Source organism: Sinocyclocheilus grahami, unplaced genomic scaffold (genome assembly GCF_001515645.1).
Source record: "Sinocyclocheilus grahami isolate Dianchi unplaced genomic scaffold, SAMN03320097.WGS_v1.1 scaffold2202.1, whole genome shotgun sequence".
Taxonomy (NCBI): Eukaryota; Metazoa; Chordata; class Actinopteri; order Cypriniformes; family Cyprinidae; genus Sinocyclocheilus; species Sinocyclocheilus grahami.
In genome coordinates this window covers 26,558-52,269 of record NW_015507381.1, presented here as the reverse complement: position 1 = coordinate 52,269, position 25,712 = coordinate 26,558, and the positions used below count along the sequence as shown (strand labels likewise).

At 36.9% G+C, this 25,712-nt stretch overlaps 2 protein-coding genes across 2 annotated transcripts in view; one reads left to right on the top strand and one right to left on the bottom strand.

The window, feature by feature from the left end:
- LOC107574372 (protein NLRC3-like) overlaps positions 1-7,024 on the top strand; it is a 9,784-nt gene extending 2,760 nt beyond the window's left edge. Inside the window, exons 5-9 of the mRNA XM_016260810.1 lie at positions 4-652; positions 809-982; positions 1,827-2,000; positions 5,833-5,879; positions 6,105-7,024. Of these exons, the coding sequence (XP_016116296.1) occupies positions 4-652; positions 809-982; positions 1,827-2,000; positions 5,833-5,879; positions 6,105-6,643 (1,583 nt within the window). The 3' untranslated portion in view covers positions 6,644-7,024. The remainder of the gene's footprint in view (positions 1-3; positions 653-808; positions 983-1,826; positions 2,001-5,832; positions 5,880-6,104) is intronic.
- A 4,786-nt stretch (positions 7,025-11,810) lies between these two features.
- Positions 11,811-25,712, bottom strand: LOC107574376 (protein NLRC3-like). Its single transcript, XM_016260815.1, has 7 exons — positions 25,628-25,712; positions 21,584-21,732; positions 19,374-21,200; positions 19,074-19,247; positions 15,709-15,882; positions 15,436-15,482; positions 11,811-12,408 (listed from the first exon to the last, which is right to left on the bottom strand). The coding sequence occupies exons 2-7, from the start codon at positions 21,712-21,714 to the stop codon at positions 11,813-11,815; spliced, it is 2,949 nt and encodes a 982-aa protein (XP_016116301.1). The 5' UTR covers positions 21,715-21,732; positions 25,628-25,712; the 3' UTR covers positions 11,811-11,812.

The window sequence follows — 25,712 nt, the reverse complement described above, 5'->3', positions numbered from 1 at the left end:
TAGACATCACTGACGTCTCAGTGTATTCTGGGATTTGCACTGAGATCTTTAAGCAGGAATCTGTGATTCATCAGAAGAAAGTCTACAGCTTCATTCATCTGAGTGTTCAAGAGTTTCTTGCTGCTTTCTATCTGTTTTACTGCCATGTAATTAAAAATGTTGACACCCTTAAGTTTTTTGATTTAATTTATGGCTTTATAAAAAATACAGTAGTTAAAGCACTTGAGAGTGAGAATGGACACCTGGATCTGTTCCTCCGGTTCCTGCTGGGCGTCTCACTGGAGTCCAATCAGAGACTCTTACAGGATCTACTGACTCACACAGAGAACAGCTCAGAGAGCATCAGGAGAACCACACAGTACATTAAAGAGAAGATCAAAGATGGACATGGACTCTCCACTGAAAGATCCATCAATCTGTTCCTCTGTCTGCTGGAAGTGAAAGATCAGACTCTGTCCAGAGAGATTCAGGAGTTTGTGAAATCAGACAAACACTCAGAGAAGAAACTCTCTCCTGCTCACTGCTCAACAATCGCCTACATGCTTCAGATGTCAGAGGAGGTGCTGGATGAGCTGGACCTCAAGAAATACAACACATCAGATGAGGGGAGAAGAAGACTGATACCAGCTGTCATCAACTGCAGAAAAGCCCTGTGAGTATTACCATGAGTAAAATGTTTCTACAGAGCAACATTATCCTCTCTGAAAAGCATAATTTATGATGTTCACAATAATTAATGCCATATTAATTTAAAAATGCAATAATTGAGGTAATAAGTAATGTTAAGGATATATTTACTTTGTTCTAGTCTTGGTGGCTGTAATCTCACTGGTCAGTGTTGTGAGAGTTTGTCATCAGCTCTACAATCCTCAAACTCTGTTCTGAGAGAGCTGGATCTGAATAACAATGACCTGCAGGATTCAGGAGTGAAGCTGCTCTCTGATGCACTGAAGAGTCCAAAATGTCAGCTGGAAATACTGAGGTGTGTAAACAGAGTTGGAACATTCTATCTGTAGTGTAGATTATACAAACACTCATTAGTGTTAATTTCATCATCTTGCCTAAACCATGTGGGGTCTTAATGGAAACTGAGGACTGGCTGAAAACTTGCTGGGCCCCAGTTAGAAAACCCAGGAGAGCACCCTTTGTGCTCCTGTGCTGGCTTGGTGAAAAGTACATCAAAGTGCATATTAAAGCAATCCAGCCACAACCCACAGCCACATGTATGTTTACACAAACAAGAATGATATTTCAGAACACCTATTTCAGTGCTATCAGGTAATAGGGGCCTTCAAATCCCTTATAACACCTTTAGACAGAGCAGAAATGTGACATAGAATTTACAGTGAATGAGGGAGAAATTAGTATGGAACCTCCAGTGGTCAAGGAAAATAAATAGCATTTTGTTCTTTGATCTATTTGTATAAGGTCTCCGAATAGTAAAATTAATTTTCTTACAGTTTTGAAAATATCTCTTCAGTTCAGATATGAAGTGTATTGGTGTTGATTTCACCACCCTTTGTGAGCATAAAACACTTGACAGTCTTGAAATATCTGTAAATCTGAACTTGCACAATATGCAAGAGCCGCTTGACTGATTAAGATTGATTATGATTAAGAACAGTAACACCCACACACTTTCAATGTATCAGTAACAATGAAATGACACATATCCCACTGCTTCATTGGTAAAAAGCACACTTTTAATTAGCCCTAAATTTTTTTGGTCTAATTAATTCATAATACACATAATAAATCTATTAGCTCTCTACTGTCAAAATAAAAAGATATCAGATCTAACTGTTCAAATCATCTTTCATCTGTAGGTTGTCTGGCTGTATGGTGAGAGAGGAAGGCTGTGGTTATTTGTCTTCAGCTCTGAGTTCAAACCCCTCACACCTGAGAGAGCTGGATCTGAGCTACAATCACCCAGGACACTCAGGAGTCCAGCTGCTCAAACACAAACTGCAGGATCCAAACTATAAACTGCAGATACTCAAGTATGACAAACATTTAACTCTTTAACCTTCAACCCACATCAAATAGAACTCCAAATAGAGTGAAAAGCGCCTTTTTAAAAAATATACATTTAGGAAACAATAATTAACCCTAATTTCAAAGACAAGCTTTTGTCAAAGTAAACTTAGGTGCACTTCCAAGAACGCTTGGACACTCCAAAAGTACACCAGCGGCCTCATTTATAAAATGCTGCATACAATCCATCATATTTCCTCACCAAAATATTCACCCAAAACATAGACCTCTATACAAACTTAATAAATAATAAACTGTAAATGTGTTCAGTATTCTGAGACAAATAGTTTGTTTTAAATTTGGGGTGTCGCAATATACCGGTATTGACGATAATTGTAATATTCAAAGCATGAAATATCGACATTGTGTTAATTTAGGGTGTGACAATATACCGGTAATTAGCAATAACCACAATATTTAAAATGAATAGGATTCTTAAGATAACACAGTGTGCACAGCAACTCTGAGAAGAACCATGTTACACCATTTTATGGAGAGTAAGTTGCGATTATTTTACTAGTCATGGAATGGGAAATGTTACATTAACCTGTTAACAGTGGTTTTACAGGGAGCTGCAAAAAAAACCAGAGAAAGCTATAGACTTGTGCCCTGTGTTTATCAGTATCCTTATGTTCGTTGAGTAAACAATAAAAATAAAAAATGTATTTTATTTTTAAATTTTCCCCCCGAGGTTTCTATAGATATCGCAATATATCGATATTGTGAATTATTTTGGCCACAATAACCGTGGTGTGAAAATCTAATACCGTGACAGCCCTATTTTAAATTTATGAAAGTGTTAATCCTTTATTTTAAATGTGCTCATGTGAAAAGCCTTTATATAATGTTAGTTTTGTTTGTGTTTCTTTTAAGATGGACATGGTATTCATTTCCTCACTTAAATTCCTCTACAACTTGTAACATTCTAAATCAGCATTCGGAGACAATATTAAGGCAATAATTCTATAGCATTCCATGTGTGTGAACTTAGCCTGTCAATCAACATTAGTGTGCCGCCCACAGGCTGAATAACACAAGCGTGTGTGCATGTGTTCAGTTATTAGACTATAAAGACTATAAGCTTTATTGAGTTTATTATAAATTAGCGCTAAGACCAAGAATCTGGCCAACCTAAATTTACGGTCAGGAGTCGCTACTGCAATGTGCATACATGTGATTCAGAGAAATGAACGTATGCACAAAGAATGTGCATACACCTCTCTTCCAGATGTGGAATTTGTAACTCGCAAATGAACTTGAATTTGTGTGCAGCTGAATGGTTTCAGATCTCTGCTTGTAAATGCCTCCTAATTAATGTCATTAACATATAATAGAGCACAAGTTATTGTCCAAATCCTTTAGTTGAGAATGGCGAGCAGCAAGAACTGCTTAGATTGCCAAATACCTGCAGCATTATGACTCTGCCACAAGGAAATGTGCATATGACTGCTTAGAATCTGATTCCATGCTAAGCACTTCTCTATGTTAAAGACCATTTTTATAAATCTGAACGTTGGCTTGTATGCACACTAAAATATTAAATCTGTGTGTATGCATGTTTTATAAATGAGGCTATACAGTCATGTGAAAAAGTTAGGACACCCCATTGAATTCCATGGTTTTCTGTATCAGGACATAATAAAACATATGTGGTCCTTTGTCTTAAAATTTGGAAAATAAAACCTCAGATGAACAACATCACAGGACATCATTATTATCATTATTTATTTAACAAAAATAAAGCCAAGATGAAAAATCCATGGGTAAGAAACTAAGGACACCCTATGATTCAATTGCTTTTAGATCCACTCCTAGCATCAAAATCTTAAAGTAATAATTTTCTGTATGACTTTATCAGTCGCTCACATCATTCTGGTGGATTTTTGGGCCACTCTTCTTAACAACGTTGCTCCAGTTTATTGAGGTTTGTGGGCATTTGTTTATGCACAGTTCTCACCACAGTATTTGAGTAAGGTCTGGACTTTGACTGGGCTATTGCAACCCCTTGATTCTTTTCTTTTCAGCTGTTCTGTTGTAGATTTGCTGGTGTGCTTGGGATCATTGTTCTGTTGCATGACCCAGTTTCCAACTTTAGCTTTCGGAAGGATGGCCTCACATTTGACTCTAGAATACTTTGAATCGACTGTGAAATCCCCTGTGTTTTCAGATTTATAAAACCCTGCGTATGCCAGAACCTGTACAAAAATCCCTTTATAAATCCCAGTCAGCGGAAGATTGTGCGTACATGAATCTCCACCCCTTCTCCTCCCCAAAATCACCAAATATGGCGCTTACAACACCTAGTTTTACTATGCACAACCTCATCTGCATATCATTTCCATGCATATTCCCATGACACCATGTTTAACACAAAAAGGTACAAGACATTAAGGAAATATGAGAAACCAACTATAAGTGAAGTTATTAACGTAATTTCGGGAGGAGTACGCCCATCTAATCTTCCAATTAATATCCAAGTATAAAAACCAGCCTCTTACCACTTCCGTTGTTAGTACTTTTGGCATCCCTCCTCCTCCCCATCTCCTCCTTTTAATGCATATTTATTTCTTTATCTTTCTGTTTATTGGGGGGTTAGCAGAGCTCGAGTAGAATAGTCTCTCTGAGCCCTCCATTGCAGACATTAAGCCAAATCTGTTTACCACTACTGCTAAGATGACATGGGCACACAAACTCGTGCAATGCCATTTGTGCCACATTAATTTTTATTGCTAAAAATCATCCAATATTCTTGATATGTTTTAGAATAAATATAGCAACATATTCATAAAAACAAAACTGTCAAGTTATCAGATAAATTAGGATAGATCAATTTAGAATAGAGTTGATCTCATTATTTCCACTGGCCAAATAATATTTCAATTGTTTTAAACAATTCTTATCAAATTAAATGTAGGCAGTTTTGCTGATAAGGTGAGCATCTTTTAGCTATTTTAGTGGAAACAGATAAGCCTATATTTATTGCAGTAAAAATACTATTGTCTGACTCGGCACATCACTGACAAAGTATTTAAAAAAGGAAATACACAAATCTTACCATTTTCATCAAGTTGTATCCTTCAAATACAGTGGCATTTTTCATAATGTTGTGCAGATGAGAGAGAGGGGGGAGCGAGAGACGGAGAGAGATTTTGCACTGTTGAGAGACATTTTGGAAAGAGAGACACAATCCATATAGCCGGCTCTTAGGCTACAACAGAGAGGAGTCCAGACACATTAGTGCTTAACAAAACATGCATTTTAATACAAAAAAATAAACATAGATGCATTATATACAGGATACGTTTCAGGGCTGGACGGGACACTCAGCATAATACAGACTGTCGAAATCCACTATTTATTTAAATTTCCCATTTTTATGTTTAAAAATTGACAGCTTTTACTCACAAACCACCTTTAGTTCCCTCAAGAACCTGAGGTGTTCGCAAACCCCAGTTCAGGTAACCCAGGCTTACTAGATCCTTGGACTAAAAACTGTCCAGCTTTGGAGTTTACCAGTGTAAACATAAAACATAATGACAGCTCTTTTTCAAAAACTTACTTCTTTCCATTTTTTTAAGTATTATTTCCGTTATATTGTATTTATTGAAAATTGGACTTCAAAGTCAAATTGAGAGATTTTGAGCTTTCATATGAAGATCATTTGAAAAATTAAAATGAATCAGTGCACCACTGGATGTACGTTGTCTTTTATGTTTTATACCTAAGCATGACTGCAACATCACCTTATTGTGTTATCCCTTCATACTTACCAGTGTGTGTGTGCTTGGGTTTCTATAGATTGGGTCATGGTGGAGAGGGGAGAATTAAACCAGGACTGAAAAAATGTAAGTTTAAATAAACACAACTACACATTCGGTAGGTGTATAAAACACCAGCTTACTTAACATGATATACATTTATGCATTTATATATAATAATACAGTCAAAGAAAGAAAGAGAGGAATAGATGACATGATCACTATTCACCCAGGGGTAGTTGTACTTATTTTTTTATTCTCACTCATTTTACCATGTTATGAATGACCTTGCTGTTTTTTTCTCAACCACAGATTACTGTGATCTTACACTGGATGAAAATACGGCAGACTCTCGTCTCGCTCTGACCGAGGGGAATCGAAAAGTGATCCGAGTGAAAGCGCATCAGCCATATCCTGATCATCCAGAGAGATTTGATTACTATGGTAACGTTTTATGTAGAGAGAGTCTGACTGGACGCTGTTACTGGGAGGCTGAATGGAGTGGAGTGGCTGACATAGCAGTGGTATGTAAAGGAATACAGCGGAAAGGAAACAGTAATGAGTGTTTTCTTGGATACAATGAAAAATCCTGGACTGTTTACTGCACAAGTAGCAATTTCTCTGCATTACACAATAAAATAAGCACTGACATACCAGCCCCTTCATCCTCTAAGAGAGTAGGCGTGTATGTGGACGTGTCGGCCGGCTCTCTGTCCTTCTACAGCGTCTCTGACACACACACACTCACACACTTACACACATTCAACACCACATTCACTGAACCTCTCTATGCTGGATTTGGGCTTTATCCAGGTTCCTCTGTTTTTTGTGTTAGAGACACGGGGACTTAAAGAATTGAACTGATTCCGAAATAGTTACAAAGATAGTTAACAGAGGTAGTTAACAGCATAATAATAAAGTTACGGTATACAATTAGAAGAAATGGACATAGTTCCTAAGTTCCTGTATTGTATTGTACTGTTATCCTGTACTGTATCTATTGTTTCTATCCTTTTTGTATTTAAGTATATAGCTCTGTCCCACAGACAGAACTTAACGTTTGAAGGCCAATGCACATCTCTGTTGAAGAACTGTGCTACACTACTACCCTCAATAAATTCTTCTCCTTGCAAGAACTTTGGTCAGATTAACTTCTTTTATGTGTTAGAAGAAATCCAGTACATTGGCAAGCCACCTAAACAACTGCTCAGCCAAAAACAAGAAAATCTAACATACCAACACATTCTCTTTTAGAAGTGTGTTGTGTTAAGTACATTTCTCTGAAATAGCGATTTTGTTAGTAGCATTGCTGTTGATTTGCTCAGTAAAATGACATTGTACATAAAACATTGTGTAGACTTTTTTCTTCTACTTATGTTATAATTTTTGTTATTCATAACTTAGTCTGCATATAATTTCCATATGCATATTTCTATCCAGACATGATACTATTAAATTTAATGGTTCACGAAACTAGGGAATTTTAAGATTTTCTCATGCGAATCCTTCAGAGAATCAAATGGACTTACATATTTTGTATTCTACAAGAAACAATTTATGACACTTTTTTTAATGTAAAACCCTGTTTTTTTTTAACTTTGACAATTTGCATGCAATTTGGCATATATTATAGAAAGATCCTCCTGACTTTGTTAAAAGAAGACACTTGATTCATTACATCATTAATAATAAATAGCAGTTATTAGAGGAAACATTTTTAATTAAGAAGTTTTTAATTACATTTTAATTAAATTAATTGGCCTTTCATTTTGTGATTGCAATGTTTAAATTTCCCAAACCTGGGTGAACACTGAGCAGGGGCGTCATGCAAAAACCTGACTTTTTACTTAAGTACCAGATATGAGTGTCATGCCATAACATATTTTTAATATGACTGACTTTGTATTTAATGTGAATTTAATAGCAATATATTAAGTTACTAATTATAACACTTTCATTTTACAGAGAGCAAAGAACGTTTACATTATCAAAGAACATTTTCATTCAGTCTAGCCAGAGACACTCTGAAAAACTCCCATTAAAATCACTGAAGCTGTTTACACTGTGAAATTAATCTCTTATGGCGCTTTTCCACTGCGTGGTACGACTCGGCACGGCACGGCACGGCTCTGCTCGGTTTGCGTTTCCACTGCAGTTCAGTACCGGGATTATTCACATGTCGTTATAGTTGCGCCGCCTCTATTGCCGTGACTCCTGAAAAACTTTTTCATTTCGCGTCGCCCCATCAAGCTCTCGCTGGATCCGCTCCTCTGCTATCAACCAGAGGAGCGTCTGTACTTCTTCAACAGACAACGAAACGGCCACTTTTTGGTTGTTAAAAAAGGTGTCCTCGTTCAAAACAGTTGCGTTCGATCCTTCGCTGGCTGTGCTGATTTAAATTGTGTTTGTGTCGCAAGTTCAGTGACACAGGTAGTGACGATTCTCTCCGGCCAATTCATGATCAGAAGAGTTTACACGTCATGTTTTGGTAACAGTACGGTTCACTTGGAGCCTCAACCGAGGTAGTACTAAAAAAAGTACCAGGTACTGTACCCAGTGGAAAATCCCCCAAAAGTGAACCGTACCAAGCCGTACCGTGCCGTACCATGCAGTGGAAAAGGGCCATTGCTTACATGCGTACGCACATACGCACTGTTGTTTCTGATTAGAGCAAAACACCGCGTTTCAGCGATGACTCATCTGAACGCCTCTGATTGGCCATTGCAATCATAAGCTCAACAGAATCATGTATGATTGGTTATATAATGCAGCGCTGTACAAATGCGTCTGACTCTGGCTCAGCGCCAGCCAGCGAACACAGATTTGAATCTGTGTATCAAATATAAAAAAATATTATTCTGCTATTTTTGACTTTTGGAAGCTGCATTCAAAATGCACTTGGTTCAGAAATCTGAGGGGGCACGAGACCTGAGAATCATTTTATCTGATAATTTTTCAGCAATCATGTCATTTGGGCTTTCTATCCACTGTTTAGAATCAGAACTGGTTGTGCCAGATATGCGAATGAATAACTTTTTAACTAATCGGTCAAACGGTTTTGCAAAAAGGTCTGAAATAGTTTGCAATTCAGTTTGAGTCATTCGTACAGTTCACTCACACGCTGGATCATTTGCAGTGAAAGGAAAGGAAATAAAAAGAGCACTGGATGAGGTGGATAGTTACCTACAATCCATTGTTGGAAGCAAATCTGGCAAATGTCTTCTATCGTTTGTCAAAAACAATGCAGTTCTTTATTGCGCATGCAGCTTGTGAACAACTCTGAGCTGAAATTAAAGAATAGGTGGAGCATCTGTAAGGCTGCTGGCCATGGGTCAGAAATTAATGTGGGCTTGTGATTAAAATGCCCCTGCACAGTTTAACTAAATCCATTACTGTTTTCAGAAATAAAATTAATATTAAATGAAAAATGTTGAGTGCAGCATTAAATTTGTTCTGCTAATCTGCTCTCAACACTGCCTTGGCTCCCTATTAAACATTGTATACATTTTAAAATATTGCTAATTACTTAAAGCCCTGAAAGATTTGGCTCATCCATTTGACAATACCTAGAATATCCAAATCAACTGCGGGCAGCAGATCCTTTTCCTATTTAGTTCCCAAAATCTGGAACAATCTACCTAGTGTTGTTCGGGAGGCAAATCCGTTAAAGGATTGTTAGGCTGATGACACACGGGGCAACATTTTGAGCAATTTTGCTTGAGCACTTTCCCATTGAGAATGGGTAATAAATTTCTATCTGGATACTTTAGATTGGTCGGGGGCCCTGTGTCTCACCTGGTTGGTCGTTGACAGCCACATTGCCCAAAGTTGACTGACAAAATTGCTCAATGTATCATCAGCCTCAGGCTGCATTAATTAGGACAACCAGGAACACTTCCCATAACACCCGATTTACTCACCAGATCGTAAGAAGAATGGCATCTATGCTAATATTAGTCTTTTCATTCTTATTTCAAAGTCACTGTAGCTACCCATAACCAGACGAGTCCTCTGCTCAATCTGACTTGTGTTGCAGTCTGGAATTAAACCACACCATGCTGGTTTCGTCTGGCCAGAGCTGCTTTACAGTAGAATGGAATTTTATTTGCATTATTAACACATTATTTTCCTGCTTAACACTGAAAAACTGCTTTGACACAATTTGTATTGTATAAAGCGCTACAGAAATAAAGGTGACTTGACTCAACTTGACATTTTGCAACCATCAATACATCATATTCCAACTATTCTTCTTGGATCTTTTCTCACAAAGTCACAAAAGATCCAAGATCCTGTCTTCCTCCAGTTCTCCACCAGAGGTCTCCTTGCACCACAAAGATTCTCGCACCACACCGACTGTTGCATTTCACCCTGGACACTATGTTTCCCACAATCCATTTCACACAATATTGATTAGCAGATACACCTGTACTCAGATGGACTATTTAACACACAAGTTCACCCTCATTCAGGGCCGAGTATTGTTTAGCCATTAGCAGCATTAAGGAGCCATTCCTATTCATAGTCTAGTCTAGTCTTGTCTTGTCATTGCCTGATTACCCGTGTCTTTGATCCTAGCCTGTTTATCTTGTCTTGCTTATTCGCTGCCTGCCCTGACCCTTCGCCTGTATACTGGATTACCTTTTGTCTAGCCCTGTTGGATGTTGTTTGCCGTAGAGCAACCCTCACCTGTTTCCTGGATTGCTGTTTCATATTGCCTGGTTTACCACTGTTTACCTGTACTTGACCACGTTTTGTGTATTAAAGCCTGCAGATGGATCCTCACTTCATTGTCTCGTCTCATCACACCTTTATGATTTTTATTTTTTTATAATTAAACATGTATGTTTCTCATTTATACAGTCTTTATTAAACCACAAGCTGACTGTGTTAAGACAAGACAGGACAATCGGTGAATAAAACAAGGGAATGAACTAATCGGTAATTAGAAACAAATGAGAAAATAATAATAATAATAATATAAACAGAAAACTGGAAATAAACACAAGAAACGAACTCAAATATAACAGGAACAGAAACAAATCAGCATACGAGTGTCTTAACAGAAATAACCATAACTAGCAATGACACTCAGTGTAATAATGCTGATTGGTATTAGCACAGTCTGAGCATTGCTGGTGACGTCATTGTAAGATTATTTAAATAAATGCTGACCAAAACACTAACCACACAATGTTATCTGCGGTTTTATTTAAAACTTATATAGGATTTTATTACTTAATTGTTTTTTCTTATTAAATGATTGGTGATTGTTTTCAAATTGTACGACGTACAATATAATATTAACAAAACTATAGGCACTGAGCAGAAACTGATCAATGTGACAGTGACTTTTTTTTGTCTGACTATAACAATAGGATGACTCAAATATACTGTTTTATGTGATAACAGATAACAAATAATAACAAATTTAATAAAATAATGTATAAATTCAAACTTTGCAAAAACAAAAATGGATGACATAATAATATATAAGGGATTTTTCTCCCTTTAAAATTAGGATCAAGTTTCAAGCATATTTAGCTGCGTGTTTATATGACACACTGTAAAAAAAATTATGTAAAATATACGGTAAAAAATGGCAGCTGTGGTTGCCAGAATTTTACAGTAAAAATTACACTAGCAACATTTTAGGTTTTACGGTTTTAACTTAAATTTACAGTTAAATACCGTAATTTCATTAACTTAATAATTTAAGTAAAGTTAAATAATAATTTAACAACATTAGGTGTAACATACAACCTTAATATACAAAACTGATAAGAAAAAACTAAGACGAAACATATTTATTTCAACAAAAAAACATCACATTTGAAATGTAACGCAGGGAATTCTGGGAATGTCAATTTAAGGTTATTCACTGTAAATTATACGGTCTTTTTCACTTCCAAAAACGGTATACTACCATAAAATTACTCGTAATGTCCAATACAGTTTTTCACCATATATGGTAGGGGAATTTACCGTTAACCATTTAACAGGTTTTTACTGTAGCATTTTTACAGTCTTTTATCGTTAAATTCATGGTCATTTTTTATGTCTATGGGATTTTTGCTCTTCTTCAACAACACAGGTGAGTCTGGATAAACCTTAAATCCAGCATAGAGGGGTTCAGTGAATGTGGTGTTGAATGTGTGTAAGTGTGTGAGTGTGTGTGTGACTGTGTGTGCGTCAGAGACGCTGTAGAAGGACAGAGAGCCGGCCGACACGTCCAGATACACTCCTACTCTCTTAGACGATGAAGGAGCAGGTATATCTGTTTGCTTTAGATTGTGACAAGCAGAATAACTTCTGCTAGAGCAATACAGATTCCAGGACAATTCACTGTATCCAAACCAACAATCTTCACTCAGCCCTTTTCTCCTGATTCCCTTATAAGCTACTGAAATATCGGCTCCCCTTCCGCTCCATTCAACCTCCCAGTAACAGCGTCCAGTCAGACTCTCTCCACACAGAACCTGCTCAAAGCCATCAAATCTGTCTGGATGATCAGGATACGGCTGATGATCCTCCACTCGTGTCACCTTCCTGTTCTCCTCGGACAGGACGAGTTTAACATGTGCTGTGTTTGGATCCAGTGTGAGATCACATGCATCTGAACACAAGAAGAGAGAAGAAAATTGAGAACTTTTACCACACAATACTTTTCAAGTGTCTCAACACACATACATCTTGTTACTGTATATATTTGCCTTATATTTTTAAGATAACATGGCAGAGATAGGGTTAAAGTTATGCTCATAATCCTGGAATAACTGGAATATCTAGCCTGTCAGTAAGCAAGCACCCAGCACAGTCACCTCCCTATACAAACATCCCCCATAATATTGTCCCGTCCCAAGACTGATTGACAGGTTTCCCTGTAGACATCGAAAATTCAAATGCTAAAGGAATTGGGATTCCATTTGAGATTTGGCAGATTACATGCGTGACGCAGAGAGAGTGAAAAACCAGATGTAGTAATTAGGCTCATTACTCATAAGACACGGACTTATTTTTTTTTGTTGAAAATTAAAAGGAATAAAAAAATGTATGTTATTTAAACTTAGTATGGCGCTGCCACTGTTTACTGTACACAGTAGCATGTTTACCCACCACACAATTGCATGGCTCGCGGGGCCCCCGTGATTCCCCCCCAACCCAGGAAGAAATGCAATTTCTCCTGACACACCAACAACCCAAATTTGCTTAGTGCCCCCCATAATGTAAACACGCCTCTGACTGTACAGATGCTTAGTGGCATGGGCATCATTAGGCCATTTTTAGGGAGGGCTTCTTCATTCCGGAGACCGCGGTGGTGAGAAACAGAGGACAAGTTGTGTGTTTATCGATAGACTGTTATAATATCTGCATCTGTGCAGTTCTTTGTCATAAATACAGTTTACAAAATGTCATGGGAGAGTAATCGGTTCCCCATCTACTGTAAAGTTTTCGCTGTGTTCACCCCTCGTCACATCACAGCTGTTTCCTCCAGCAAAAATGTACCCCTTACTGTAACACATATGAAAGCATAGGCTACTTTATAAAATGATCATGTTGCTATTTTCATTTGAAAATTTAACATTCAATATAAAACATATTACAGTGGATGTGGCAAAAGAGGTTTGTTTACTTGAGTTAAAGAAAGACGTTTGTACTAGAAATGCAAACAGTGAAATTTTGTGTTTGTACAGTAAACAGGTGTGTGTGTGTGTGTGTGTGTGTGTGCGTTCAGGAAGACTTGTATTTGGCTTATTCAGTTCTCAAATGTTATACCCATCTATGCAATGCAGTGGAATACTGCAATAAGTTTAGTATACCACCCTACCCTATCAGTCAAACATTTTTTTATTATTATTATTTATTATTATACTCTCACTGGGGGCTGAGCCCCGTAAAATAAAAATCCTGCTTACTGCTAATTAAAATCTCTCGTGTTCTTTCTCTCAACCTACACACACTTCATAAGTGCATATTCCATAAACATTTTTTTTCCATAAATAAATAAATCATATTTCCTAAATAAATATTCCACTGAACAGGGTGCAGGATGGTTTTGTACATAATTTTCTGTTACCGAATGTTTATGGGTAAAAGTACATCTTAATATGAAGTTTAAAAATGAATAAATGAATGAATAAATAAAAAAACAATTACACTTGCAACAATTTTGCAATTACATTTGCAGAAAGCACACAATTTCTCAAAATTAGGCTAAATTGCTAAATAATAATCCTAATTAGGTATAGTCAAGATCCATTTCCAAAACCACAAACATAAAATAAGACTTGATGAAAACATTCTTTTCACATTTTGTTTTTGACAAATATTGAGTACATTTAGAAAGTTAAGTACAATTACTTTTGATTGAGTACAATTAGAAAATGGAAATAATAATAATAATAATATTAATAATTAAAACTCTAGGAAGGCTGCAGTGCTGGAAAATGGTGGCGCTGGAGACTAAATGCTTCCTGATGGTTTCTCACCTAATTCTTCACCTTAATTCTTAATCATTTTTCTGTTAACATGTGTCTTTTCTTCTACACCTGTTTTTTTCCGACCGTGCTGACCCAGTAAGCATTTAGCTGTCCAATGGTCATGTCTTAACTTTGCAAATTGTATTACATTAGTATTGCATCCTTCTCATGGGCATTTAATAATTTTTGACTTTTAGTCTGAGTTAAATCTCTTTTTTGGCTCATTTTATCTGTAAAAGAAACCCTGCCTAATAATTCTGCACACCTGAATATAAGGAGTTTTTCACTTCCAGCCTTCATGGACAATTATATATCACTATATTATATTATCTAATATATTATATATCACTATATTGGGGGAAGTCGTGGCCTAATGGTTAGATCAGTCTCATACCGGCAGGGAATGTAGGTGGGGGGAGTGAATATACAGCGCTCTCTTCAGTACCACGACTGAGGTGTCCTTGAGCAAGGCACCGAACCCCCAACTGCTCCCTGGGCGCCGCAGCATAAATGGCCGCCCACTGCTCCGGGTGTGTGTTCACGGTGTGTGTGTGTTCACTGCTGTGTGTGTGCACTTTAGATGGGATAAATGCAGAGCACTAATTCACCATGTCACATCACTTATAAATGATTAAATACAAAATCAATAGTAGTTATTAAGATTGACGTGGTTTGGAATTGGTCAAATGTTCTTGGAAAAAAAATATATCACTATATTGGGGGAAGTCGTGGCCTAATGTTTAGAGAGTCAGACTCGTAACCCAAAGGCATTCTTGGAAAAAAAATATGACCAGAATATCAACTTGCCTAATAATTCTGCATGCGGTGTAATAATAGAATAATAATTAGTAATAGTTACAAAAATGTATGTTCCCATTTGGAGTAGAAATACTTACATATAATTGCTTTGTGTTACAAATTAATTAACTAGATTTACGTTATGTAAATCTAGGCATTTCAATCCTGGCCATTACTGTACTTTGTGATTAGTAATTATGTAAATATTTAATAAACACTTGCAATCGACATGAGAGGGAAAAAATTAATTAAAAACTTCAGATTTTTTTTAAGAAAAAATACTTTTTTGGGGAATGATCCAAATTACAACATCAGTTTAAAGTTGGTATGTGAGGATGTGTCTGTGTGTTTGTTTTAAAACATACATTTTCGCAGTCCTAGTGAAATCCTGGCCTCTCCTCCATGGTCCATGCTACAGTAACACAAACATACCAAATTACAGTGACATACAGTATCTACTGTAAACTACTGCATTTTGTATTGCAACTTATTAACTTTCTTAATGTTAATATGTAAACATCCCAACATGCAATACTGTGAGTAATATCAGGTATACCTACTAAATTACTACTGAGAAAAACAAAAACAAAAACAAAACAGAAACAAAAAAGAAAGGAAACACTAAATGTTTGTCATACTTGAGTATCTGCAGTTTATAGTTAGGATCCTGCAGTTTGTGTTTGAGCAGCTGGACTCCTGATGGTCCTGGGTGATTGTAGCTCAGATCCAGCTCTCTCAGGTGTGAGGGGTTTGAACTCAGAGCTGAAGACAAATAACCACAGCCTTCCTCTGACACCATACAGCCAGACAACCTATAGATGGAAAATGATTAATGTTAGTATGCTTTTATCACCTCCTTCTCTTTTTCTCCCCCAAAATATTCATATGCAGACATGTTTGCATTTAGATTTGATGCAAACACCAAAAGGCTCATTTATTATTTGGAAATATAATTTCATTTAATTAAAATGACATCCAATTGTAATCGATTGTGGATATTGATGATATAATGAAGCATAAATATATTATTAGTAGCTTTTTATAATAGGTTACACCTGCTTAGCATTTCTCATACAAGCATCCTTTATTCCAATAAAAAGTACTCCAAATCACATAGAAAACCCATACAAACCATATATTTGTTACATATGTGTGTTCTAAAGAGTCTTATTTTGACTTTTTTCATGGAATTATTGGCTGCATCCAAAATTGCATACTTCCTCACTATAGGCCTTTGTCACATTTCTTTGTTTGAAAAGCAGAATGATCAAATAGTACTGTAAAATAAAATAGATTCTACTGTACCCTGTATCAATTGCAGTGCTCATAGCATGGGATTGTTGTGATTAATTGAGGTACAATTCATCACAGATAACATATCAACCACAGTTTACAATCATTAATCAAATTGTGTCATTCTGAAGCATATTGCATGATTTAAACACTCTTCAAATTTAAAGATTCCAAAAAGGAAATGCCCTGCAGTGGCCGAAGCACTTAATCATTACTACATTGATTCTGTAGTCAAAATTGCACAATGTTTTTCTCCTGAGTATACAGATGTTTGTCCAGTTAATGCAGTGAACAAGCCCTTACTTTAAGGGCCATCACTGAATTAGATGTCAAATGAACAATTACCTCTCTTATACCATCCAAAGCAAAGGGTATATTTGGTATGGATGTAGTACTGCTCAAAGAGCTTAGTGAATCACTAGTTAAACTTATCACCAAAATGATCAACCTTTCAGTTTCTCAGGGGATGTTCCCATGTGCTTGGAAGTAATCTGTTATTGTGCCTATATTCAAAAGTGGATATGCTCATTATGCTAGTAATTACAGACCTATTAGTATTTTACCTATTGTCCCAAAGATTGCAGAGAAATTGGTGGCTGCAAAAATCACTAATTATTTGAATACCAGTTCATTTGCTTTACATCCAGTGCAGTTTGGCTTCAGAGCAAACTATTCAACTGAGATGGTAAACTGTTACTTCGCTGAAAAAGATAAGTCTCTATTATACAAAGGAGGGGTTGTTGGGGCTGTGCTTCTTGAACTCAGGAAGGATTCTGACACTGTAAAATACATAATTCTTATGTCTAAATTATTAGGTTTTAATTTTTCTCCAGAGTCTTTAAGATGGATTGAATCATATGTGAGCCTGGACCACAAAACCAGTCATAAGGGTCTTTTTTGTTATTGAGATTTATACATCATCTGAAAAGAAAGCTGAATAAATAGACGTTCCATTGATGTATGGTTGTGAGGATAGGGCAATATTTGGCTGAGATGCAACTATTTGAAAATCTGAAGGTGCAAAAAAATCTAAATATTGAGAAAATTGCCTATAAGATTGTCCAAATGAAGTGCTAAGCAATGTATATTCAAAAATTAAGTTTTGATATATTTACGGTAGGAAATTTACAAAATATCTTCATGGAACATGATCATTACTTAACATAATAATGATTTTTGGCATAACAGAAAAATCAATAATTTTGATACCCATACAATGTATTTTTGGCTATTGCCACAAGTATACCCATGCTACTTATGATATCAGAATACAGAATTATAAGTCAGCTCCCCTGAGTAGATCCACAGGTGTTCCCCAAGAAGCTATTTTGGGTCCATTGCTTTTCCCATTGTATATCAATGATCTTCCATCCGTCTGTCCCAACACTAACATCCCAAATATATGCGGATGACACTGTTATCTATATACACAGAAGTAGTGTGTCACAAGTTGCAAATGAACTTACAGAATCCTTGGTTCATGTCACAACTTTGCTGGAACAATGCTGTTTACAGTTAAACATCTCTAAAACAGCGTGCATGTTTTTTTTTTTTTTACTAAATCGAATAGTTCAGGTGTAGTGCCAGCTGTTTTTGAATCTTATATATTATTTTGTTTAGATAACGTATTGTGTTATATTTTTTATTTTTTTATGTGCAATCATGTATTTGTATTTTTTAGCATTCTATTTTTTATCTCTTTTTCTATGTTGGTTTGTAATATGTGTGTAAGTTTGACTTTACAAATTTGCTTCCACAAATTCACTGGTTCAATTTTGGCAGAATATTCAGCTTTATGCATCCGGGAACTGCAGTAATAGCAGTCGAGTACTGTTGCATGATCTCCATCTGCTGTTAGTCGCTCACCAGCCATATATAAATAATATAATAAAATATCTCAACACACATAATTAGATATGACATTAGGCACAACGTATTGTGTAGATTTATTTAGTAAAAATGCTTGACTTCTTCATTTTGGCATATATTTGTATACTTTTACCATTTAATTAATCTCAGCATGCGTTAATTTTGTGTCTCTAGACATTTGCATCACTAAGGCTAAGTCATGCCTTATTGCCTTTTATGCCTAAGTCTTTCTTTGACTTGTGCTCTGGAAGTGATCTGTTAATTCTGCTAAACTTTAATTAAAACTGAAATTTAAACTGAATCTAAACTATATAAAAACTAAATAAAAATGTGTTCACAAAATAAAAACTAAACTAAAACTAACAAGCTAGAATAGCTCCAAACTAAATTAAACATGCCTACCTTCAACTTTGAAGTAATACTGAAAACCCTGATTAGCTTGTTCAGGCATGTTTGATTATGGTTGGAGCTAAACTCTGCAGGAAAGTGGATCTCGAGGTCCAGAGTTGAGGACCCCTGAGGTAGAACAAGTCATTCATTCACAAAAACTGATTTTGAATTTTAAAAAATGATGTTGAATTTTAGCCCCTAAAAATGCAAGCCCTGAGAATACGAGCCAATAAATTGCAAGGACTGTTAATGCAATGCATTATTTTTTTCAGTTAGTGCAATTCAACATGCTTTTCTTTTTCGAATACATTTGTCAATATTTTTCTTCCATAATTTATTAGCACCATAGGCATCCAAAACACTTAAAAGGTTCCAAACAAACAAAAAGTCAAAGGAAATACAATGTAAATACAATTTCACAATTGTTGGAAAACATTTGTTCCCTTCTTACCTCAGTATCTGCAGCTGACAGTTTGGACTCTTCAGTCCATCAGAGAGCAGCTTCACTCCTGAATCCTGCAGGTCATTGTTACTCAGATCCAGCTCTCTCAGGACAGAGTTTGAGGACTGTAGAGCTGATGCCACAATTTCACAATCCTGAGCAGTGAGATTACAGCCAGCAAAACTGATAGAGATAGTAAAAGACATGATAATTAATTCTTAACCTTATTCTTCAACTGTATTGCAATGATATCAGCATTATTCTGGAAAAATACATTTAACTGAAATTAAGACATTATTAAACACTCACAGAGCTTTTATGCAGTTGCTCACAGCTGGTATCAGTCTTCTTCTCCCCTCATCTGATGTGTTGTATTTCTTGAGGTCCAGCTCATCCAGCACCTCCTCTAACATTTGAAGCATGTAGGCGATTGTTGAGCAGTGAGCAGGAGAGAATTTCTTCTCTGAGTGTTTGTCTGATTTCACAAACTCCTGAATCTCTCTGGACAGAGTCTGATCTTTCACTTCCAGCAGACAGAGGAACAGATTGATGGATCTTTCAGTGGAGAGTCCATGTCCATCTTTGATCTTCTCTTTAATGTACTGTGTGGTTCTCCTGATGCTCTCTGAGCTGTTCTCTGTGTGTGTCAGTAGATCCTGTAAGAGTCTCTGATTGGACTCCAGTGAGACGCCCAGCAGGAACCGCAGGAACAGATCCAGATGACCATTCTCACTCTCAAGGGCTTGATCTACTGCACCTTCCAGTAAACTATACATTAAATCAAAAAACTTAGATGTGACAGATGTTTGTCTATTGTAATAGTAAAACACATAGAAGGCAGCGAGAAACTCCTGAACGCTCAAATGAATGAAGCTGTAAACTTTCTTCTGATGAATAACAGATTGCTGCTTAAAGATCTCAGTGCAAATCCCAGAATACACTGAGGCATCAATGACGTCTATGCCGCTCTCAATCAGGTCCTCTTCATAGAACATCACATTGCCCTTCCTCAGCTGTTTGAAAGCCACTTCAGCAAGTTTCACAATCACTTCTCTGTTGGACTGCAGTAGTTCCTCTGGATCTCTCTCTTCATACTTCTGGTTCCTCATGTTGATCTGAATCAGCAGGAAGTGGATGTACATTTCAGTCAGAGTTTGAGGGATTTCTGCACTCAGATCTTCTTCCAGGAACTTCTGAAGCACAGTGGATGAGATCCAGCAGAAGACGGGGATGTGACACATGATGTGGAGGCTTCTTGCTCTTCTGATGTGCGAGATGATTCTGCTGACTTGATGCTGGTCACTGATTCTCTTCCTGAAATATTCCTCCTTCTGAGGCTCATTGAATCCCTGAATTTCTGTCAGACGGTTGATGTATTTGGAGGGGATCTGATTGGCTGCTGCTGGTCTGGAGGTGATCCAGATGAGAGCAGAAGGAAGCAGCTCTCCTTTCATGAGATTTGACATCAACACAGCCACTGATGAAGTCTCAGTTACATCACAAACTTTCTGATCGTCTGAAAACATCAGTGTGATTCTGCTTTCATCCAGACCATCAAAGATGAACACAACTTTACACTCCTCATAAATCTGTGAGTCCAGATCTTGAAGTTCAGGATGAAAGTCCAGCAGAAGTCTGTGAAGACTGTACTGATGATCTCGGATCAAGTTCAGCTCTCGAAATGGAAGCACAAACATAAAGTCTACATCCTGATTGGCTTTTCCCTCAGCCCAGTCCAGAATTAACTTCTGCACGGAGACAGTTTTTCCGATTCCAGCCATGCCTTTAGTAAGAACAGTCTTGATCTGCTCTTTCTCTTCAGATCCTGCTTCAATTGAGGCTTTAAAGATGTCATTGCAGTAAATTGGAGTGTCTTGTGAGTGTTGTGTTCTGGCTGTTTTCTCCATCTGTAAAACCTCATGTTCTTTATTCACTCCTTCACTCTCTCCCTCTATGATGTAGAGCTGTGTGTAGATACTGTTGAGTAGGATTTGATTCTCTTGGAGTTTGATTCCCTCAAATAATATCTCATACTTGTTCTTCATGCTGGTTTTGTGTTGATCTTTGACTCTCTGCAGGTCTCTCGCCTCCAGCGTTTGTTTCTGCAGGACTCGCTTTCTCTTCCTTCTGCTGATGCTGACAACAGACAAGCCAAACAGCATTTTAAACCTCTTTTTATCAATATGTTTGTCAATCTCCATGTCTATAGCTTGAATGCAACCTTGATTTAAATGTATTAATTTAGAAGAAACTGTTATCCAAAGCAATTTACAAATCAGCAGTACAACAAATAGATTCAGTGACACGAGAAGTGCTGTAATAAAATTGTTAATGAAATGCAAAAATAAATGATACATGTATGGATAATATTTAACAGGGACAATAACAATGAAAGTTCTGTAAAGTGATTTTTGCGACTTTGTGATGAAACGTTACTCACTCACCGACCACAGGCTTCTGGAATTCACTGCAAGTCACTTTGGATAAAAGCAACTGCCAAATGCTAAAATGCGTTTTACCTGGGGTCAGAGGTCTCTACTGCATCACTGAAGGCAGAGGGCAAATTCTCTATGGGTTGATTGCAGCTTGATTCAGGAAAACTCATTTTGGCGGCAGTGTCTTCATCTTCTTTTTCTTCACAGAAACTCATTTTTGGAGATTGATTGACCTTTTTTGTTGAAATAAAAACAAAATGTCAAAAAGAAAAAGAAATGAAATAGACAGAAAGCATACAAAGCAGGATGTAGGGTGAGTAAATGATCACAGAATTTTCATTTTTGGGTGAATTATCTCTTTAATGCTCTGTAGTACAGCTACATATACTCCTATGCACACAATCTACTCTTGTATAACTGCAACACAGCTCAAGATGTATGCCGTTTATTTACATTTCCCATAATATAAATATATTAATTAATTAGAATACAAGTACAAATGTAATGAATCAATGTACTTTAAGCTAAAGTTCACTGCAAGACAAGTTCACCTCAATACAGCACAATTGCAGATAAGCCCAGATCATTTTTGAAGTGCCCTTGAGCAAGGTACTGGACCCCAGTTGCTCCCCGGGCGCCGCAGCAAAATGGCTGCCCACTGCTCTAAGTGTGTGATCACAGTGTGTGTGTGTGTGTGTGTGTGTGTTCACTACTCGCTGATGTGTGTGTACACTTGGATGAGTTAAATGCAGAGCACAAATTCTGAGTATGGGACACCATATTTGGCCACATGTAAGTAGACATAAGTAGAACCGCATTTGCAGTTACTGCAACTTTTCAAACTGAACTAAACAGCACTTGCTAGCAACTATAATGAACATTTTAATTTGAGTTTTCTCAAATATTTGTCAATGTTTACATTGACACAACACAATGTTCAGATATTTGTTATATCCAGTAAGCAGACATCAATTCAACATCTATATTTGGTTGTAAAGTACTGTACCACTGGTCCATTTGGTTCATAACATTGTTCTATGTTGAAAATTGGTATAGGAGAAATCGAAACCATCAGTTCTGCGCATATGTTTCATTTGGATCATAACAGTGGGGATCCATGCAGCAGCTGCCACTACCTCACATGACAGGGTTTCCCCTGCTTCAGCCTCCTTTTGTCTTGCTCTCGCCACCTCTGCTTCCGGCTTATCTGTTGTCACTACCTCACCCTACAGTGAAATCAGCTTTAATGATGCAGTCTATAGGGTTAAAATGTTCGTTTCTCAAAGAAAAAAGTATTTAGAGCACACTAAAATCAATTTTGCATTTAAGATACGTTTTTGGATGTGTGCAGACCTTCTCTTTTGCACGTGCAATGTTTCACTAGCTTGCTCTCTTGATGCCCGCCCTCAGTGCTCTCTAAATGCCGATGGGTGGCTTGCTCAACACAACCCAGCATTACAATATGCCATAATTCAAGCCAATCGAAGATGAGGCTGCTAAATTCTGATTGGCTGTCTTGACAACCAATCAGAACATTCCTTGCATTGCTGATGACAGCGGAAGAGGGAAAATACAGTACAAGGGTATAACTGCAGCCTGGAGATCTCCAATTCACACATAATTCTTCACCTTAATTTCTCATTCTTTTGCAGTTAACATGCATCTTTTCTTATCCACATGTTTTTGACTGACCCTATTGACCCACTGAGCATTTTGCTGTCCAATGCAACTTTTACAATTAACTTTGCAATTTCTAGTATTGCATTAGTTTTGAATATTTCTCATGGGCATTTAATAATTTTTTACTTTCAGTCTGAGTTAAATCTCTTTTTTGGCTCATTTTATCGGTAAAAGAAAATCTGCTTAATAATCATGCACACCTGAATATAAGAAATTTTTCACTTCCAGCCTTCATGAAGAATTACACTGAACAAAATTATAAACGCAACACTTTTGTTTTTGCCCCCATTTTTCATGAGCTGATCTCATAGATCTAAGACTTTTTCTATGTACACAAAAGGCCTATTTCTCTCAAATATTGTTCACAAATCTGTCTAAATCTGTGTTAGTGAGCACTTCTTCTTTGCCGAGATAATCCATCCACCTCACAGGTGTGGCATATCAAGATGCTGATTAGACAGCATGATTATTGCACAGGTGTGCCTTAGGCTGGCCACAATAAAAGGCCACTCTAAAATGTAAACAAAAGTGTTGCGTTTATAATTTTGTTCAGTGTATATATCAATTATAAACGATTAAATACAAGATTAATAGTAGTTATTAAGACTGATGTCGTTTGGAATTGGTAAAATGTGCTTGGGAAAAACATGATCAGAATATCAACTTGCATAATAATTATGCATGCACTGTATTTTTACTCTTCTGCTGTCGAGGTAATGCAAGGAATGTTGTGATTGGTTGTCAAGGCAGCCAATCAGAATTGAGCAGCCTCATCTTTGATTGACTTGAATTATGGCATATTATAACGCTGGGCTTTGTTGAAAAAAGAGTTTCTTCTTTGCGAGACAAATATTTTCTCCACCAAACTCAGTTCGCGCGTCCAAAATGCAGAATTGTGGCAGAGATGTAATCCCATAGCAGTCAAGGTAGCAACAGAAAATTGTGAGGAAATGAATGTCCAAGCAGTGCTTAAGGAGAAGAGGCTGCAAACCACAAAGAGACACTTATGAAGCAGCTGATGAGCCAGAGCCCAGTGCCCCAAAAAGAATGGAAGTGTCAATCTTTATTCTTGTGGTGGATTATGCAATCCAAATTCTTGAGGACCATTTCAGCTCCCTGGGTAATGTGAGAGACAATTTTGGAGTACAAATAATTGTCAAAATCTTGATGTTCAGACAATAAGGTATCAATGTTATCAGCTTGGAAGAACACTGAACACTAGAAATTAGTCTAATGTTGATTGTAAAGGCATTGCCATGGAATTAGAAAGCTTGATAACTTTCCCTAAAGCAAACTGACAGCACTGGAACTACTTGCATTCCTGCATGATAAAGCTATATGTGATCTGTACCCAAACCTTTGGGTAGCTTTTCACAGCATTTCATGTACCATTGACAGTGGCATTGGCGGAGCGAATCTTCTCAAAGCTCAAGTGTCATGCCATAATTAGCATCAGTCGAGCCAGGTCTCATGAAAATGCATATAAATAGTATGCCACATACAAACAGAAAATCGTGCTATATTCACTTTGGCATGCATATGATATGCACATGTTTGGCGTGCATATGATACGTAATTTGTTGGCGTACATTTGATACGCAGTTTTCGCGTACATATGACACGCATCTACCCCACACACCTGATTCTAACCACTGTGTATCATATGCATGCTAAAGTCAATTTATGCATATACATAGTACACCAAATCGAAACATAAACTCGTACTATTGATACACACTTTCATGAGATCGGGTTGGATCAATTGTGAGGTTGGCAGCCAGCTATATATGAAACATGATTTTGCAAGCAAAAAGACAAAACAAGCAAAAATGTAAGTCCTGAAAAAACTAGGGCTTTCTTTGATGCCATAATACACTTTACATATAAAAATATGTTCAATTGTACTATTTTGAAGTGTTGTTTCAGCTTTAAATCTATTGCTGTTTACGTACTGCTGTGGTAATTCAGATGCAGCAGAAGTGTGATTATCATTGCTGCTGTTTTGCGGTGTTGCTGAATGTATCACTTTTGTTACAGTTAAAGGCCCTAAGCACGTGACCCCTTTTTTTTGTTTTTGTGCAACATTCAATAATCATTGGTCCATGTAGACTGTTTCTGATTACTTACAATAACGCCATCCCTGTGCATTTAAAAGAGTCACGGTAGAGAAACATCTAGACATGTCAGCATATTAAACATTTGCTCATGACTTCCAGTCTGTAGGCAAATATTTAATAATTGTATACGGCCAGAGTATGTCTGACTGTATATCAAGATAACTTACTTTTAAGTTAATTGTTAATGCTATTTGCCATTTTTTTCAGAGCAGTTAAGATGTCGAAATATAACCCAGGGTTGAAATCCCATTTGAGGAAAACCAAAATAAAAATAAAAAATGCACTTACTTTATGAATACATGGTTACATGAAGAAGAAGTAACTTGCTTACCACAAAACTTAAAGCTGTTTGGATAAAGTGAATAATGTTGCTTGTTCGACTTGAAATGGCGTCTCGTATTTTCTCTTCTTTCACT

What these genes read in the sequence shown, in the direction of transcription:
- LOC107574376 (XM_016260815.1), bottom strand. Translation starts at nt 21,714, where the DNA reads ATGAGTTTCTGTGAAGAAAAAGAAGATGAAGACACTGCCGCCAAAATG. An exon ending in GTAGAGACCTCTGACCCCAG is followed by an intron (nt 21,201 to 21,583) that starts GTAAAACGCATT and finishes GTCTGTTGTCAG; the next exon opens with CATCAGCAGAAGGAAGAGAA. An exon ending in TATAAACTGCAGATACTCAA is followed by an intron (nt 15,483 to 15,708) that starts GTATGACAAACA and finishes GTGTTACTGTAG; the next exon opens with CATGGACCATGGAGGAGAGG.